Raw genomic sequence first — 19,776 nt, 5'->3', positions numbered from 1 at the left:
CTGCTCAAACATCATAATTGATGCTGACAGTCTTGCATGTTATTCTCAGCATACAGATTAGCATTATGATCTATTTAAATACATAACAGCAATAATCATTTTAGAATACAGTCTAATTAGCAAATGTTATGGTGCTGAATTGTTAATATGTCAGTTTTAATTTCAGTTTGGTTAAAAATGTAAAAGCTAGACTAACTAAAAAAAAAAAAAAAGCTTGGATTTACTCTACAGTAATTTGCCTGGAAGAAGTTAGTAGTTTTTACACACAGATTGAGGCTGTGTTTATAAAAATACAAGTCTGTTCTTTTGGAACAAGGCTGCATTTTCATGTTGATAAAATCAATTTGTTTGAAATGAAATGGATTAAATAATGACAGTAAAAGGGACTGAGCAAAGGCAAGCATTCAGTCATACATAAAAGTCTCAATATGTCACATCTTTTTGCAGTTTGCGTCAAAGGAAATGCCAGTACCCAGCATGCATGCAAGGCACTGGTCAGGATTTGTAGAACACGATTATATAAGAACTTTTGATGAAGGCTGCATTTTTTCAATCTGGCGAATTGTGAAACAGAATGGGGTAAAACACAAGACATGGAAAAATAACAGGGACTGAAAAAATAAAAAGAAGAACTCTAATCACAGGCACCAAGATTGCCAAGATTGAGGAGTTCATGTGTACTACACACCGTCTGCTAATGGTGGCACAGCACATTTCCGTTACACATTTGTAACCATTTTTTCTCAGGAGCAGCTTTTTAGTGCTGCGGTTTGCTGAACAGATCTTTCTCAAGTGAATGCCTGAAAACAAACCACGGAGGTATCACAAGATGACAGAGGCTTGTTTTCATATTTTGCACTTTGTTGAACTCCCTGAGAATCACCTATCACTACAAGCTTGTTCCTAAAGGCTTTCCCTTTTACTGTAGGGTTTGCATGGTTAATGGGTGGGAATTGGGGGTGGAAGGCAGGACAGCTGAAGGGAACGGCTGCAGGGACACTGCGGGACAACAGTACTGGTGAAATCCTCACCATTCCTTGGGTAATAAGCCAGCTGTCTATTGGCTCCATGTCTGGGTTACCACCTTTAAGTCTCAGCTGAATCAACAACAGAAAATGCCTTATACAGTGAAGTAAGAACAACAGCCAAAAGAAATGAGAAAAAACACAGGCAGAAATTCATCAAACAAACAAGCATGCATGGAAATCTTTTCAACTTCTGTTCTCCACTGATTTGATATTTTTTGTGTGTAACTGTAGTGTTTAAAGACTACTGCTTTTTTTTTTTTTTTTTTTTTTTTTTTACTTTATCTTTGAAAACTATGTAAACGTTTAAAAACAGAAGCAAGACAGCATTTTGACCTACATAAATTACTAATGGCTCCAATATACAACCCCTGATAAATTACATTGTTTGGTTCCAAAGGCTCATACTTGTACACCATCATCGTCTTTCGATAAGTCAAAGTTCACCTGGGAATCCTGCATGTCACCAAGTTCATCTGAAGTTTGCACAGTAACGTGACTGTGCTGATTATAGTGTATACCAGGTTGTCCTAGTGTACAGTATTTAGCCAGGTATCAAAACGCTATTGCCATGGTCAAGTTCCAGTTTACTATCTATATATTTTTATGAGTTTAGCTACAGCTAACACTTTTAATAGACCTGCAATCTAACAAACATTTACATTAGCATTGTAAACACCTAGGACTGCAGATTTTGCAGGTATTTTACAACACTTAGAACCAATACATAAATTAAGTTTACAAAATAGAAGCCACATCGAACGGATTACAGTGCTACGAATGAATTTAACAGCATCTTTTTAGTTAAATAGTTCCCCAAGTAATCGAAAGCTTACATCTATTTGATCACAATAAATACTTTTGGATTTAGAAACAAAACATGCAAACATTCTGTACTAAAAAAGGTACAAGTTTTTTTTTAGTTTTTAATAACATTTAAAAATCCCTGCCTATAATTATAAGATATGGAAACTAAAACAGCCACAAAGTACACAGCATGTAGATCTCAATTTACATATTAGGCAAATCAAAATTAACCCTACTTTTTTGCAGTCCCTGATTAAATATATTTAAGAAATAAATATTGCATGACTCACCCCACCATTCAGAGAAAAAGTACTCTCTCCTAATTTATTTATTTATAATAAACTAAATGAATCTTGCCTCACAAATGAACATGTGAAATGGGTATGTTTAAAAGTAAAATTTAAAACACATTTTACGATCAACATTTACAATAATTTTACCGAGGTCTTTTCTTTTTTTCTCTTCATATTACAGTGTTTGGGGAGAATTGTCCCGAGCTTCAATATTATGCTTTGCTTAGGAATACTTTCTTTTTTTTTTTTTAAAACAATTTTCTTTCCACTAAAACCACAGAGTAAAACTATGATACAGGAGAACAGACTGTGAATGGCCACTTCATATTTCCTTTCTTGATGGCTGATTCTTTTCCATAATAGAGACCATCATTGCTTCTTTCTGTCAACCACCTTCTTCAAGCAGCACAGGCTAATTCAATTAAAAATATATCTATGATGGCATCCATTTTGGTAAACCAAGGCCTTCCAGTGACGGGAAACACAGAGCAGCATTCACTCAAACAAAGGGCTGGGAAGGTTTGGTGTAGAGTAGAGTACACCAGCAGATTAAGAATCTTATGGAAAGAAAAGGAAAATGTGCAGCACAACTGGGGTGGATGCCGCAATACAGAACTTGTGCATCTTTGTCATACATTTAGGGTCCCCAAAAAAAATATTAGTCAAAGCTCAAGTTTGCTTTCGGCTAAAGTCAACAGCGCACTGCAAAGCAGCCCATGCATCGACACATTTCAATGCTGAAAAGGGCACACTGAGGTCCATAAAAAAACCTACAAAACCGCACACGCTTGGTTTGAACACATGAGGGTCAAAGACTACAGTTCCCAGCATGCTTCAGACAGAGAGAACTCACCCCTTCCGAGTTCTGTTGTCGGACATCAAGAGCAGAAGCCAGTCCTACCAGTGCTTGGGGATCTTCATACTTCATGCTTCAAAAATGAAAAGCACAACAAAACCATTAAGTGCCTTACAATGGCAAATTCAGGGAGTGCATAAACCAATTGGTTTGCAAATAATATAGAACAAGTGTCTGCCTAATTGAAACCCAGTGAGCAGCAAGTGGCTAGATGTCAATTGAAGAATTGGCAATCAATTAACACTGGTCTCCTGCCATTTAAAAGAGGCTGAAAAGCCAGTTTTTGTTCTTTTGTTTGTTCCTATCCTTGTGTACCAATGTGAAGATTCATGCCAGGGTGTAAAGCCAAGGAGAATTAACAGGATGGACCAACAAAGATTATCACTGCATGTGTAATCGGGATAATTGAATAAATGTTAAGGTAGGGAATAATTTAGGGGATTTTAATTCCACCAAAGCTTATTTAGTTTGTGTTAGGGAAAAGGTTCCTGAAGTGGGACCTCCATTTTAGTGGGAGCAACACTGAGCCACTGGATGGCAAACTTCTGTTTTTCGTGTTTTGTTTTGACTTTTTGCCATCTGCATGTTTGTATATATCCTTCCGCACTAGAGATATCATTTCTGGTACCCTAGTGGCGGCCACCAATCACTACAACTGCCTGCAACCTCTTGTGTATTAATAAAACCTGGACGCCTGAGCGGAGTTTTCAATATCAAACCCTCTGTTATCGGATATATTGGATACTGATTGCATGTTTGTTTTTGACATCTTGGGTAATTTTCTGAAAAAACATACCGATGCCTGGCTTACTTTTTGCGCTGATCAGCCAAAGAGCTGGTTCTCGTCTGAGCAAACATGTCAAAATCATCTTGAGGATTGCAACTCGGCAGTGAGCTCAGGGTCCCGCTGACATTGTCTTTACCCAGGCCTGAAATTGAAAAACAGCATCAAGTTACACAGCGATTTTTATTAGGCAGGCAATATCTCCTTATTACAGGAATGGGTTACATGTATGTTAATGTAACAATATTTAAATACATTAGTAAAGCCTGTTTTGCAGATTTGTTATTAGAGAAAGTCCAAATTAATATGAATACAATGTTTTAGAAAAACTTGAATCATTGCACATTTATGGCCACTAGGTGTCACCACTGTTCCATGTAAATAGGTCAGCGAAAGAGAATAATCTTGTTTCTGGGCTGCCATACCTGGTGTGGCAGCACCTTACCTAGTCCAGCCAGCTGTGTAGCCAGTGCAGTGCTTCCTAACATTGGGCTGACGACAGCAGGGGATCCTGGGCCCAGATCTATCAAGTTATCCTCTGTAACTTCACTTAGTACCTGAGAATAACACGCAAAATGAGGATTCAACAACTCAGAATCAGCACCTCAGACAAAGATTATACAAATGGCTTGAAAACTTGCAATCTAATAATGGTCCTTAATCCCAGGTAACCTGCATGAGATCAACCCCACCACCAGAAGCTGGGAGTAATAGCGAGGGGTACTCGCCACAAAGGCAGAAAGGAAACTACTAAGCGGGAATACATTCCACATTGGTAATTATCGAAATTACTGAAGGCGTTGGAACAGTGGTGCATAACTCGGTCCTGGGGGGCTGGAGTCCCTGCAGGTTTTTATTCCAACTGTACCCTAAAGTACTTGATTGGGCCTTATTAGAAGCTTAATTGGTCCAATTAACTAATTTAGGGTATGGTTAGAACAAAAACCAGGGGGGACACCAGTCCTCCATGACATGAGTTGTGCACCACTGCTTTGGAAAGGCCTAAATTATATGTGATTTTAGCTTTGAATCCAATTATCCAAACCTCTAGAACATCTGTCAATTCCACTTGTTTCTGGTATGAAGCAGTTTACTCCAGAATCAATAAAACAGCTGTGTCTTTTGACCACAGTTTGTTCTATTCCTATGAAAGGGAAGGTGCAGAACTCTGCACTGGTGTTTTGGTTTACATAAAAAAAAAAAAAAAAAAAAAAAAAAAAAAAAAAAACTTTAACATGAAATATAGTTAGTTGAATGAAATGGGGGGTGGGGGGGAGAATATGTATAATTACCGTATTACTTTGAATTAAAGACGTCTTCAAATTAAGGCCACCCTCAAATTAACGCTTCATATCAGCTTTATGCCGCTCTCAATAAAGAAACGTAAAAGCTCAGCGATTTGCCGGTCACTCTAAGCGCTATCCGAACGCTGGCCGAAGACATCTTCTTGTAGGGGGTTTAGTTGTTTTGTTTTTTTATTTAATTGGAATTGTACTCAGTCCTGTACAATTATATAGCTCACTATCTATAAGAATATTTAGTTTTGGTTTCTCTTACAGAGAAATTACAAACAAGCAGATAAATTACAGTGAGAAAAAACATAAACGAGTAGGATATATTTTAGTTAACAGAAATCAAACTGATATTCAGAGGTAATATTTTTCACTATGAAAGACAATTGCATCACACTCAACTACCGTTCTCTCTCCTCATCTTGTCCCGCCCCATATCAACCAATACACAGTCTGGTACAGTACTCCCAACCTCCCAACTCCCACCTAATAGGCTCTCATTGACTGTCAGTAAATGCACTGTATTCAAGCCCCAAAAACACCCAAGAGTATAGTGTTGCAGATCGGAGCCTCTCACGGTGCCGCTTCTAAAATGCCTTAAATCATGTAATAAAATATTGCAGCGTTTGTAAAGCATAGTATTATTAATAAAGGTCGCCCTCATATAATCGCCGCCCTCATTTAAGGGTCACAGTCATTTTGATCAATTTAAAATAAACTCCACGGCGCCAAATTGAAGCAATACGGTATATCCATATTTTGTATTCATGTTTTGACATCCGCTCTTTTTATTTATTAGTTTAAATGGGAAAAAAAAAATACAAAAATATTGGTAACTTTCATACTTGCCTGCCTCAGCTAGCCATAATATATAAAAAAAGAAAAAGAAAAAAAAACATAGTAGTTTTAGCTGATTACTGTCTATCAGTAAGAACAGTGGGTGCTGAAAACAAAAATATAAATAAATACAAGCAAATACAACTGAAATGAAAAATCTATTTGAATAATGCATTTAAATCTAACTTAAAAATTGCAGTTGTTTTATGGTACAGACTGTACTTCTAATGAAGAATGGCATGTACTATACCAAATAAAATCTTACAAGATAGTTTATGATGGCACGTGATGATTGCAAGCCCCAATATTTACTGTGTGCATAGCAGTTAAAAGATTCCTCTGCCTATTAGTCCACTGACAATACTAGCATAAGAAACGATCAGAAACCCAACATCAATACATTCCTATCTTACATGCTGAATTTGTGCTTCGCAACAACCCTTTTCACTGATTAGCAACAGTAGTCTTTACTTACCCCATTATTAGTATTCTGGGCAGCTCGTCCAGATCTATATCTTTCAAACCTGTACCAAAAAAATGAAACATCAGTTATAGTGCATTCTGTACTGGAAGCTACAGCAAATTAGGCTTACCGTGTAAATGCTAATCCAGTGCAATGCCAATACAAATCAAGCAGACAGCATTTTCAAATATCAAGCTTGGCCACTGGTTGAGTTGTAGGAGAGTGCCACTCTTACTGTAGAACCTAAGTCTCCCATCCATGAACTGCCCAGACCCAACCTTGCTTAGCTTAACATCTTCTGGAATCAGAAACAATGTGCTGTTGACCAAGCTAGGAAATAAGACGGCTTTGGATGGTTTGTTACAGCATTCATGTTAAATAAGCTCACAGCAATAAGTAAGAATTAGAGCTTAAAGATGATTTTATAAAACGTTGATGAAGCCAGGTTTTTGTGAAGCAGGCCTCGCACAGCTGAAATGTGGAGGAACTGTTTTAAAGAAATTAAAAAGGAGCTGATGTTGAAACTGACCTCTCATATCTAAGGAAGACATTGTTGAGGTCATCGTTAACATGCAGTAGCTCCTCTGTCACTTCCTCATTGGACACTCGTGAGATGAGTTCCACAATCCTCTGCTGCATCGCTCGACACGTTCGGTTTAGTTCCTTTAAAATCGAACAAAAGAACACCAGTGTGAGTAAGAAAACCACTACATAAATGCAGTTATAACATTTGCTAGACACATGTGTCTTTTACAGGTCCCTCCTACATAGCTCAGAATCTCACTTCTGAATCTCATTTATCTTCTGATAAATGGCTTACTCCATCTACACCCGTACAACTAAAGTTTACATCCGCCTCCGGTATTGACTTGAAAGCAACCTGACATCAGATTCATTCATTCATTTCCATTGGCAGCAGATTGAGATCAAATCCATTTAAATTGTGACTGTAGGAGACAGTTACGATTGCAGGCAGCAAAACTCGATCTCTCCAACTCCGGCTGTTGTGGACATTACTGAATGTGGCTAATACAGAAAGTGTCTTGTTGGGGATTACAGTTAACAACATGTTAATAAGAGTCTCATCAGGATCATACTGTCTGAAGAAGTGAAATGCAGGTGTGGACGACAGTTTCTGACCTGTAGGAGTTCATGGTCTGAAGGTTCTTCCTGGCCTGGCACCATCTCTGTCAGCATTTCTGACATCACCTTGGTGTTGCCACGGACGATATCCAGCTCACTGCGCAGTCTGGCGATCTGACAGGGGAAACAAAGCCAGAAGCCAATTACACGGCAGACACACACATGCATCACACTCTTACTTCTAACCTTTTCTTGAAGATGGCCTTACAGCTATTAACTGCCAACCTATTTTCCTATCTAGATTTCAATATGTCAGTAGATTAAACAATGTCCACCAATAATACTTCTGATAGATATAGCAAATAAAGCACAATTAATTTATACAAACTAAAAATTAAAAGGGTCATGGATTCTAGTTATAGCCTTATCCAGGGTTCTCTTAATGTATGCATCAGCTGGATCAATAAACTATTAGCTAGTTTCCACTTGAGTGGAAAAGCTCTTCAGCATGGATCCAGCATGAGCTCATCCATAACCTCTGTGATGTGTGGGGTATAGGGTTTGATTACTAGCATCACTCTACCAGGAACAGCACAACTGTGCTTGTTTGAAATAACCTTCATGTTTGGGGAAATGTACCAATAAGGGCTGTAGGGAAATATGCAGCTTCTTAAGAGGCTTCAAAGGCCATGTTACCTCAAGTAAAATTACATTGTCCTTTAAGTGAAATTTCTTTCTACATGGATTTGCTAGAGAGAAGGCAGACAGGAAAAAATGAACTTCCCCAACCACCACCCATGAGTTAAATCTACAGGTAAAACTTTCTGCAGTAAGCTATTGAGAGTATTATATATTTATAAAAGATACCTGTGTTTTCGTATTTTCCATACCTGTTCTGAGTTTGCATTGATAGGTCCAGCCACTTGCAGGGCGGGCACCTGTGTTGCTGCGTATGCAGGTGGCAGAGGAGATGTGAAGGAGGGGGCACTGTTTATTCCCTGTTGAGACTGGGAAATGTGCATATTCGTGGCAGGATCCCCCTCCGGCTCACTCTGTGAAGTGCACAACTTGAAATTAAAAGACAAAAGTTAATTGGAGTGGCTGAAAATGAAACAGGATTATTTACATTTATGCAGTGACTTATTTTAAGCTGTTCAGTTCCAACCATTAACATATCATATATGGCTGTGTTAATGTCCTAATAATAACACCGAAACTTCCCCGTGAAGAAGGCATTTTTTGTTTAAAACCTTAGATTTATACAAAGGTTTTTACAGCAGTTGAGTTTACTCAGCGCTTATTATATATATTATTACTACTGCACCTGAACTACACAGACACAGCCTTCTTCAAGATAATCATCACTTTTAAGTAAGGAGAGAACAGTCAATGCCAATTTACCCTCTGTGGTGTGTGTATTGGAGACAGTGCATCCAAGTCTGCCATGGGAAACTCAATCCCTTTCCTCTTCAGCTCCTCATAAATATGGACGACTCCAGTCAGGTCTGGACTACTTCTGAAGGCATCAGCCCAAGCCTGGAAATGAAATGGCAAAAATGAGGACCAGAGGAGAAGTCTGTATGCAAGTGCTGATCGGAGTGGACTGGTGTAGGGGCATTTCTAAACTGACTAACTTCCACCAACAGGGGCTGCTGAATCCCTCTCCCCATGAGAGGAAAGAAAGAATAAAAGTAGATTATGCAATATGCTCCCAGTGTACTGGGTTTTTGAAGCAAAACAGGAAGAAGACGGCGTGGTGGTGTGCCAATGCTCAGGTTTGAATGTCCTTGAAAGACCAATATAACAATGCAACCAGTAACACAACCATTGGCTAGCATTCCTTTGTCACACACAGGAGGCAATCTCTTTGTCTTTCAATGAGCATTTACTGCAGCTTGTTCTGACAACCAGATTGTTGCCTGCCTTAATTGTCTTCATAAATGCCCACCAATACAGAACAGTCCCATCACCTGAGCTGACTACAGTATCCTTATTGCACAGGGCAACCTGAGGCTGCCACAATATTATACATGCTCCTTTCTATCTGAAGAATTCACAGGGTGGGCAGGCGCAGCACCATGTTCAACTACAAGCACTACATTTTCTTGCAGACCTCTATTATGTTCAAATAACGTCATGATTGTCATGAGAATTCCTCTTCTGTGGGAACAGTTTTCTACCTCCCACACACTAACCTTTCTGTAGTTGACTGAGAATTCTTTAGATTCCAGGCAGTAAAGGCGTTCATGAGATACAATGTACAGTCCATGTGTAGCTATGTGTGCGCAAATAATACTATGTTCTTTGAGTTTTAAAGCATTTTCTGGGTCAACATATACGCTTTGGCTCAATCTATAATTCAGTGGAAAAACTAGCTGCTAAGATAGCATGAAGCTGCGGGAGAAACTGCAATGTCCAGCAAATAAAGAATCTCTTGGCCCAAGCTCACAGCACTTGGCCAGTAAGAGTAATAAACGAATGACAGCTGAAACAGTGAACCCACAGAGGAGTACAGTAGCATGTTAGAATGGATTCTTTTCAATTTGCAAAGCAGGTTATTTATTTAGCATGGGTGATGAGGAAGACCTGGCCCAGAGTCCTGTTACTGACTTTTTAACCACCCAATTACATCAGTTACCTTCCAGAGAATGTACAAATAGAAAAATAAACAGGAGTGAAGCTCACCTGAATCAAGGCAAGCACTTTGTCCTGCACAATAGCTGGAGGGTTGTTTTTGGGGGAGATTATTTTTACCAGGACTCCATCAATGAAATCCCGACTGGCTACAAGAACATGAAACCGATGGCCGCAATTTTTAACACACGTCTCCAGGACCTAATTGAAAAACAGGAAACATGACGATGTGAGAGAAAAGACATTATACACAGCATTTGGCAAATTTAGTTACTGTACGACATTGCTGCTTTTGAGAAAAACATAAGACACAAAGGTCTAGATTCAGTAAGTGGACAGAGGGGTGCTTGTTATTCAAGGACCCCTTTGTACATCTTTGTAGTTTTTTTTGCTGCATTCATAACATTACCAGTTTGTTTTTCCAGTCAGAAAACCTTGCCCATTGTTCAGACTGAAGGGGTTAACAGGGGTGGGAGAAGGGCAAAGTAGCCAAGACAATACATGTATGGTGCAAAGTGAAGCAAGGCAAACATTTCCAGCAGTTTATATTTTAACAGTAGTTGCACTTAGCATATATGCTACAAATACAACGCAAATATGCGTACACAACCTACAGAAACAAACACACTGTGCACAATAATTGCACAAACAGTTTCATTCTACAAAACAAAAACTAAAAAAATAAATTTTAAATACGCCAAACAAAAAAGCTGTATTGCTTGTTTCTTAGCTTATTGTAATAACTTGTTACAAGTGGCCATGCACAAGGGCGTCTGTCAAGCAAATACAAAAATGAAAAAAGAAACATACTATGCTATGCTCCTGCTGCCTTCAAACCAAAACTAAAAACGTATTACTGTGCTGAGAATACCTTGTTTCCAGCTAAATATAGCTGCTGGTTTTCACTGTATTTTCTCAGGTACAGCTAACCAAAGATATTCTATTTATTTCTATTCTATTAAATAGAATATCTTTGAGCTAACCTTGGAAGTATTTGCGCTACGTCAAAGGTCAAACGCCATTCAAAACATTGAAACTTAAGTCGCTATTGAAACAATCTTTGTTCTAAAGATGTGTTGGCTGCAAAAACAAAGACAAAAATAGATTTGTTTTTAAAACAACCTTGAGAGACAAAGTCAGTGACATTTTCAAGTTTTGCAAACCTTTTAAAATGATGTTGAGATAATATGAAATGGAACATGCAATTTCCATATTTTGCTGCTTTTAATTCAATAAATCGTATACACGGCAAACCTTAAATGACAAAGTTTTTGTATTTTTTCTAATACTACGTAGAAATAATTACGAAGTTTTAAAACCTTCATAATACCTTCAAATTATTAGTAAATTGTAACGTCATATATGCCACTGACTCGCTATGTCAATGTAAGACTAGTATAAGTATACTTGAACACCAATCGAAGTCGTATTTGTTTGACCCCGTACAGAAGTATGATTTTACAGTGTAATAATGTAAGGAAAATAAAATGCATATTTTTCACTGTAAATTGCAAGAAGCTGAAAACAACTTATTGTTTTTGCTTTAAAAATCAGCTCTCGGTTCGCCCGCACCCGCCCACGCTACAGTGCACATTCGAAACACACACAAATTTTTCACAGTTCCCCACATATTTAAGATATACAGCGACCTGTAAACAAAATGCCACTGAATAGTACAAGCTGACCTATTTTAGACTTCATTTAGGCATGTAGTTAACAGCTATTTCGAACACAGAATAAATTGTTTTAAAGCACTTCTAAGGACTCTTGACAACTGCAGTCAAGCTAACTTGAATTTAACCTTTTATCAGTTTGCTTTGCATCATTGCATCAGACATAACACAGCATATGTTAAATGGAGTAGTGAAGGCATAGGGGAAAGCCCATGGAGGGAGGGTAGCACCAGTTTTATAGCACGGAATAAAAAAAAAAATAATCTTCCTGTCTTTATATTAGAAAGAATAGCATGAGTATGCGCATCATGTTTTTTTCATTATAGCTTAACTAGCCAGCTCTCATCTGTGGCCATATTTCAAACTGGACAGTTCAAAATACGACGAGCTAACACAATTATAATTCCCAGTGGTAGATCAACAGACACATGCTTTCTCACAAATACAATGATGTTATTTATGTATTCATTGCAATGCCTATTTTTAGCATAGCAACATAATGAGATGACGCTTTGGACAGCTTTGTGATTCTGACATCTGATTCATATGTTTCTATTGCAGCGAGGCTGCAAGGAGAACGCCAGTTAATAACTCACTAAGCCAGCCAACGTCACCCATTTCAAACGACACAGCACTATAATTTTCCAGTGACGGCTGTGCCTCTGACCATACTCACTGTTAGGCCAAGCATCACTTCTCTGTAATTTCTGTTTCCATTCAGTCTCTTCCTCAGAGCTCTTATTGCATCCTTTGGTCTAAAACACAAAATGGATTTGAATTTTAAAATTACACCATTTCCACACACACAAGCTGTAAGAGACGTCTTTTCTGCTGCTATTTTCTGATCAATTTGTTATGCAAACATGATGTGCACCTAATATGTTTCTTACTAATTTTGTAACACTATTGCACCTTTAACAGCTTTGATAAATAGGGGGCAATGTATCTCCGCCTTTTAAAATCAATATTTGATTTATGAATAACTTCTCTCACTCCTACACACAGTGTGGTTGGCTGCTTCTAAATGAATCCTACAATTAGAAGGCAGGTTCCTTATCTCTAGGGTATAACAAAATGTGCCCATCATTGCTCCGCTCTAACAAAATAAGAACTATGGCATTAAAATGGTCCTTATCATACTGAACAGTGGGCTTATCACCCTCAGTCTTCTCTTGTTCTAATGCAGGGTGGCTGTATTCATCTTGTAGCAGCTGAGGAAAGGTATTCTTGGAGCCAAGCCACTCCAATATCCCATACAGCTATAAATCAATGTATTCGAACACTCAATACTAAAAAGATCCCTAGTTCTCATATGGTCGATGGTCTTTTTTCTTATTAAAAGTAACTGATTCCACTGGTTTGCCCTCAAGGACCCTACCGACATCCTATTACGAGAAAACTGAGTTCAAGCCGTCTAGTGTGGGTTTTTAATTACATTTTCTACTTACACAGCTGAACAAGTATTGCTCTGCACTATGCTAGTGTAGTGGAAAAGAGAATTTGAAACCACTAGGGTTAAGAGACAACAGAGAATCAAAAGTAGAATAAAAGGATCAGACCTCTCAAACATGCTTTTATTAAAATACATGTTGATGCTATCTGTCATCTTACATGAGTGTTAACAAAGGTTTTAAAATAACTTCTCTCTTATTTGTTAGCAATATTATACAAGTTCCACCTTTACTTCGGCTCATTTGTTAACACTTCTGTGAATGTATAGTGCATAGTAGTTGTCATTTAAACACTCCCTGTTGAGAACCACTAAAGTCATCTTCACATTTAAAATTCAATAATTACAAGATGAGACATGATCAAACATGGAGGATCCGATCTCACCAACCTGAGAGATGAAAGGCATTGACTGCAGGGCATACTGTGGCCACCCAAATCTGCCTTTCAATCTCAGCACTGTGCCAGAAAGGATGACTTGGGAGAGATACACTATAAGCATTACACTGTAATGATATAAAGCTGCATTTTGACAGGACAGAGAGCCTGTCTATCTGAGGACTGTGAGACGGACTGGGCAATATAACGCTGCAGAAAATAAGATGGTGAGATGAGATACTAAAAAAATAAACTGCAGGAATAGAAGGGACAAGGGATTTGATTAATAAAAGGAGACAGATCTAGATATGAGACTGTCATAGCACAGCAGGTTGAGCTATTCCAGATTGTGTGAAAGGTCAGTTAATTAACCCCTTACATCCAATATCCATGTACGGCTTTCAATATTGCACTACACTGACCTCATAAAAAAGAACACTGTAGTTAAAGACGTGATAACCACAGTTCTACATTCCAATTTTTTTTTTCTTTCTTGTTAGCCCTGATCTACGATCTCAGTTCCATTGTGAGGAAAAAGGGGCTTTGTTAATTTTTACACAGCAGATTATATATATATATATATATATATATATATATATATATATTCATTTCCTTCCTGGTATCTATTTACTTCCTATAGTGAAAGTCAAATGGTCTGATTGCAGCTACAGGAAGGGATATATTCTATAGATTTCTAATTAAATTATCTGCCTAGCCCAAATTAATAGCATAACAACCAAGCAAACCAAAATGACAGAGTGATAATGTTACTAGTGCAGATGAGAGGAAGGAACTATAATAACTGGGTGTGTCTTTAATTTGTATAAAGCTTGGTGTGAAAGTTGGAGGTAGGAATCTGTAGCATTAGCAAGAACTGGAAGGATTTTCTTAACTGTAAGAGGGCATGTGAATCAGCAAAGTGCCACATGCAATGTTGGAAGCAGGTTTCTCCTTGGCAGATTCAGCCCTATAAACTATTGGCCTAATATTGTTATTCTGTTATACTGGCAAGATTACACAATATCCCATAAACACACACACACACACAAGGCTTTGCTTGGTGCACTTAATGACTCATTCAAACCCAGAGTGTACTTTAACAGTGCTGTGCCTCACCCTTCCTCTGTCTCATTAATTATATCGCAGACTTCCATATTAAGGGCCCAGTCTTCACTTTGAAGGGAGCCATCTGTAGCCTTTTCTGTGAGGGAGAAGAAAAAACAGGTTTCAAACTTAGCAACATTACAAATCCCTCACATAACATACCCAACGCTGGCACAAATGACCAACAGCATCTAACCACACCCTTCGTAAAACCCACAAAATTACAAGCCTGAGTTAGTCAGTCTAATTTGAGAAATCAGAGGAAGTCTTGGGGTTGTGTCTGTCAGGTCTCTTTGAAACAGTTTGGTTACTGAAAAGAAACATCACTTACAATTTGTTTAATGTGAGGGCTTGTGTGCTTTGCACTATCATGCATGTTTTTCAGCACTGCAGAATTGTATGAAAACCATAAATTGCTGGTGTCACTTCCGATTCTCTTATTGCATATGCATGTTGTTTATGAAAGCTGCCAGGCATCCTTAGAAATTGAGATGCTCTAGTTTTAGTCTACAATAATATCTGACCTATTTGTGGTTAAATTTAGCAACTGTCTCAGTCATCATGCTTGCTGCATACTTAGTACCGTACAAATGCATTTCAAGTTGCGTGCACACAAAACTGCTTGTGCATACCAAGCTCAACAGTATCTTTTTGCTTGCTGTTTACTGTTACAGTTACAGATTCTTCACTTAGGATGCAGCACTGATCTTACAATACATACTGCATCAAAATCGTCTGGTTATTAATATACCATTCCAACTTTCAGAAACACAAACATTAAATTAATGTGCACCAGAACATAATTTAATAATTAATTAGCAATTAGCTGTGAAAGCAATAAAGCTTGACTACACTGTCCACAAAGTAATAGTGGTCTGGTCCAACTGTAGATTTTTCGGTGGCTTAGAAAAATGAAATCATGATAAAAATCAACCGCACTATTATAAAAAACAAAAAAACAAAATGATATACATAATTCAGCTCAAAGAGCCAGCTGCCCAACGTTTCGATATGTTCTATCTTTCTCAAGGGAGCATGTGTTTGAATCAAAACACTGGAGGTATTTATAGGTTTTTTTGACAGCACGACAACTACTTGTTATTGTTTATATTCAAATCCATGATTTATTCTTACATGATGTAACAGTGTTCTATATATTGTGACATCATTTATATATTTTAAATGTGGGTGCATTAAGTAAGTGAGTCGCTCAGAGTGAGAACGCTCACAATGTATACTGAGCTCATTTAAATGACTGAAAGCTCTGCTCCACGAGAGCGCCGAGAGACATTTAAAAATAGAGAATAATAATAATTCTTTGCTTGTTTGTGTTTCTGAGGTGATGGTGGATGAAATGGCCCTGTGTGAAGTTACTGTCCCCTGCTGTACCTCACTGAGTTCAGCTCTCTGTTTGGACTGAACCTCATATCTGGCTGTGTTTAATACCGACATTAATAATGAAAATGATGAATAATAGTAATACTACAAGCCTAATAGTAATAATACATCAATAACCGTAAAACAGCTCAACATTTTGTAAAAATGAAATTAAATGATACAAATTCAAAAACAATTTTTACCATCTTATTTAGCCAATTTATACATAATTTCGTAAGTCGAAACCAGTTCACCGTTCTTGACAAACGTATTTATCAATCCTGCCTGTCATCTCCACTTGTTTCCTGCAGGTGGCTATTCCGTGCGCTCACTCTGATCACTGATGAGAAATGCTCAGGAGCGCTCCGAGTGGCTCAGCAGGAGCGGAACTGAGCAAATCGTTAAGTTGATTCTTTTTCTGAGCCGCTCTGAGCTGCTCACTTACTTAACGCACCCGGTATGTTACATACCTTTGTCAAGGGAAAGTGCGTTTGAAAACAAACAGTGGAGGTACTTAAAGGCTTTGGATGTCATGGTAACTACACATTTATTTCTATTTAAATCTATTAATGTGGTTGTGATATCATTCACCACATACTGCAGTTGATGGAATTTTAGGTATATAATAGCAAGATTAAAAAAACGGAATATATATTTGTATTCTGAAGTTTCTTTTGTAATCATACACATTTCTACAGTCAAACTTAAAGGTACGGACTTGAACAATCTGACATTTTTAGTTCATGCAGGATAAAGATTTTTTTTTCTAGGGAAGCTAGTAAGAAAAAGAAGGAAGTCAAAAACAGAATTTTCTGACTAGCAAAGCATAAAGAAAAGCAAATTACACATGTCTAAAATTGTATCTTAAACCATAATTTAGGAGTACTCCCTACACCAGCCTCCTTGTAGATTAAAGTAGCATTTTAGCCATTAATTCAGCCAAACTAGAAATAGATAAGATGACAGGCTGTTATCCTTTCCTTCTCACACTTTGTCCTCAAAGTGTTTTGTTATTGGACAATAAAGGCTTTCAGAGGAAATATTTATTCTACTTGAATCAACTGTGTATTTAGCAGCTATTATTTTCCTGGAGTAAAGACTAAACATAAACCATGTAATGCAAATACAGACTACATTAACAAAACAATACAGTTGCAGAGCAGTTGTACTTAAAAGTAATTTATCACACAGTTTATTAGAGATACAAGTCTAAAGTAAATAGGTCACAATGACCACAGCTATTGAACATGTTTATCTTTAACTTTAAGACTGACCTCTGCAAGTAACAATGTGTTGCAGTGCAGAAGACAGCACAGGTTGTTAGTTCAGGGCTCCTAAACTAGCCCTTATTGGGCTCAGTTGTCAAAAACTAAAACATGTAATAAAACATGCCCAAACGGACAGAGCTGGAACAGAACATGTTTCAATTTACCAAGGAGTGGACCTGATTCTCAATTGTTTTTTTTGTTTTTGTTTAATGCTGCAAACTCTCCTCCCTCCACATACCAAAGACAAAGTCAATTCAATGTCATACTGTCAAAGAGTACAGATTAAACATTTCTAAACATAAAGAACAATAGCTCTCAGCACTTGGGTCCTGCAGCAAGTCTTACTGGATCCGAGCACCGTGACTGAATGTTTACATTACAGTTCCGAAACCCATCGGCAATGGAACTAAAGCCTGCGCAAGCAGATACATTCACCATGAATTCACCCACTACCGCGGGTCATTAGAACAGTTGAAAAATATAGATATTGAAGATGTTTAAACAGCTAGTGCTTCTACTGGTCGGTTGTTAAAATCTGCTTAATCTGCATAATTATAATGGTCTATAGTAGTTAGAACTTACTTGTTTAATTAAAGTCATGATTGACAGGCTTAACATTTTCGTTGTAGTTCTTTAAAACCAAGGTCAGATTATTCCATTTGCAGAATGCTTGATTTTAAATGATGCAGAGGTTCCAAAGACAAGGGATGGTTATGTTTTTTTTTTTAGAATGATCTGTTTGGTTCTAATTATCACTGTGTGGAGCATGCTGATGCTTGAAAACCCAGGAGACTGCAAACAGGTACAACTAGAAAATCCTGTTGATTTCACAGGAGACCCAAACAAATCATCCTGCTTTTGCATCAGTCACTCCTGCCTTTAGTATCAAGCACACCAGTCCTGGACATATCAGGTGCATAGGGTCCTGTGGTTTTTATCAGGATATCTGGACAAGCTCCACTAGCATTGTGCATTATGCCGGACTGAGAGAATTTGCACATCCAACAGCAGCACTTTTTTTTCAATCCTTTTATGTACTGATGATATAACTTATTTTCTTTTTAGTCTACTTCCTTTTCATTCACATTAATTGCACATCTCTTATTCTTCAATGTATTATGTATTTGTTTACATGTTTGTGCTGTACCACTCACAACCCCTTACCACCAATGCAGAGTTAATTCAAATAATTATTTTATATGCTGATTTGAGGCAAATCTTTAGCTGATCTTAGTCCAACAAATCTTAAGTTGTCAGCCTGTCAGTTAATTATTGTTCACGCACACAGTACATGCAGCAGAGGAGTTATGCATGTTTAAAACTATCCCCAAGACTCCCTTTTCTGTGTATTAGTCTGTTCTAAGCATCAGAAACTACAGCAATTTCCTTGGCCACCTTTAAAAAAAAAAAAAAAAAAAAAAAAAAACGAAACACAGTAGAAAATGATGATCAGAAATGAAGTTCCTTTTTTTTAATTTGTATTTTTTCTAAAAACTACAATACAATACCTGACCCAATGCAATAATGTTCTTTTTTCAAAGAGTGACAAGTGACACATGAGGCCATGATTCCTCACCATTTCTGTCTGACTCTTATACTGCATTTTCTTGTTCCATGGCCTGGAAACCAGACAGCAAAGGAATGCAGTCATAAAAGCTATTGGCACCTCCACATATATAGCTGAATCATAAATGTGAGGCTGTTTTTTTGTCCTATTTTTCCTTTAGAGAATGAAGGCTTATAAAACTGATACAATATTAAAGAAAGTTTATCAGAAATAAAGCAAAGGGCCTCAGAAGGAAGAAACCCTTCCCTGTCCGCATAGAGTACTGACAGTAGCAAAGGGTCTGGTATGGAAGGGAGACTTTTTACTGTGATTTTAGCTACAGTCGATATACCTCACCCATGGTGATTTGTTAAGCTAACACTGAAACCTGCAACAGTGGTCACCCTAACCTACAATAATACTAAAGAAAAGTCGATTCCCTGTTTAGTTCGAGCTCAGCAGCTTATTGCAAATCGAGTTTCCATTGATTTTCTATGACCGGCTTCCCCTGTTTTCCATAAAGCTGAATTTGGCTCTATACTATAGGTCATGGGGCATGAGTTTTAAAGCATCAGCTCAACGGTAAAAGCAATGGACTTGCTGTGCAGAGTAGGATCATACATTATTAACACAGATTGTCACTGGTCCTTTTTTTAGACTACTATTAGATACAACTAGGAAAGCTGCATGCAATCTATCAAAAACATGTATAAAACTTGAGATTGTTGTTACAGTGCAGCTACTGGCAACTTTTCAAGTGTTACACCAGAGGCCAAAGCACCTCTCTAACGCAATTCATTGTGATTTACAAGTCATTGCAAGACCCATACATGCATTTTTAATAAATACAGTCTATTTAGTGGCTCTATAAATTAAGACATAAATGCTAACCAGCCCATTGTCCACC

At 37.7% G+C, this 19,776-nt stretch overlaps 1 protein-coding gene across 10 annotated transcripts in view; it reads right to left on the bottom strand.

Annotated features, from left to right (window-relative positions):
• Nucleotides 1–19,776, bottom strand: part of LOC121300683 (TOM1-like protein 2) — a 29,434-nt gene that overhangs the window by 7,748 nt on the left and 1,910 nt on the right. For 2 of the 10 annotated variants that reach the window (XM_041229344.1, XM_041229347.1), the window contains exons 2-13: nucleotides 14,691–14,775; nucleotides 12,424–12,502; nucleotides 10,126–10,275; nucleotides 8,842–8,976; nucleotides 8,331–8,507; nucleotides 7,498–7,614; nucleotides 6,887–7,020; nucleotides 6,370–6,418; nucleotides 5,907–5,915; nucleotides 4,211–4,322; nucleotides 3,793–3,910; nucleotides 2,979–3,054 (exon numbers count right to left, since the gene is read on the bottom strand). In XM_041229344.1, coding sequence (XP_041085278.1) covers nucleotides 2,979–3,054; nucleotides 3,793–3,910; nucleotides 4,211–4,322; nucleotides 5,907–5,915; nucleotides 6,370–6,418; nucleotides 6,887–7,020; nucleotides 7,498–7,614; nucleotides 8,331–8,507; nucleotides 8,842–8,976; nucleotides 10,126–10,275; nucleotides 12,424–12,502; nucleotides 14,691–14,775 — 1,241 coding nt within the window. Of the gene's footprint in view, nucleotides 1–1,031; nucleotides 1,098–2,978; nucleotides 3,055–3,792; nucleotides 3,911–4,210; nucleotides 4,323–5,906; nucleotides 5,916–6,369; nucleotides 6,419–6,886; nucleotides 7,021–7,497; nucleotides 7,615–8,330; nucleotides 8,508–8,841; nucleotides 8,977–10,125; nucleotides 10,276–12,423; nucleotides 12,503–14,690; nucleotides 14,776–19,776 lie in introns of all 10 variants that reach the window. The other 8 variants (XM_041229345.1, XM_041229348.1, XM_041229346.1 and 5 more) reach the window with 6 other exon arrangements.

The sequence above is a fragment of the Polyodon spathula genome, chromosome 26 (assembly GCF_017654505.1).
Source record: "Polyodon spathula isolate WHYD16114869_AA chromosome 26, ASM1765450v1, whole genome shotgun sequence".
NCBI classification, from domain to species: domain Eukaryota; kingdom Metazoa; phylum Chordata; class Actinopteri; order Acipenseriformes; family Polyodontidae; genus Polyodon; species Polyodon spathula.
This window is presented reverse-complemented; position numbering and strand designations above follow the sequence as displayed.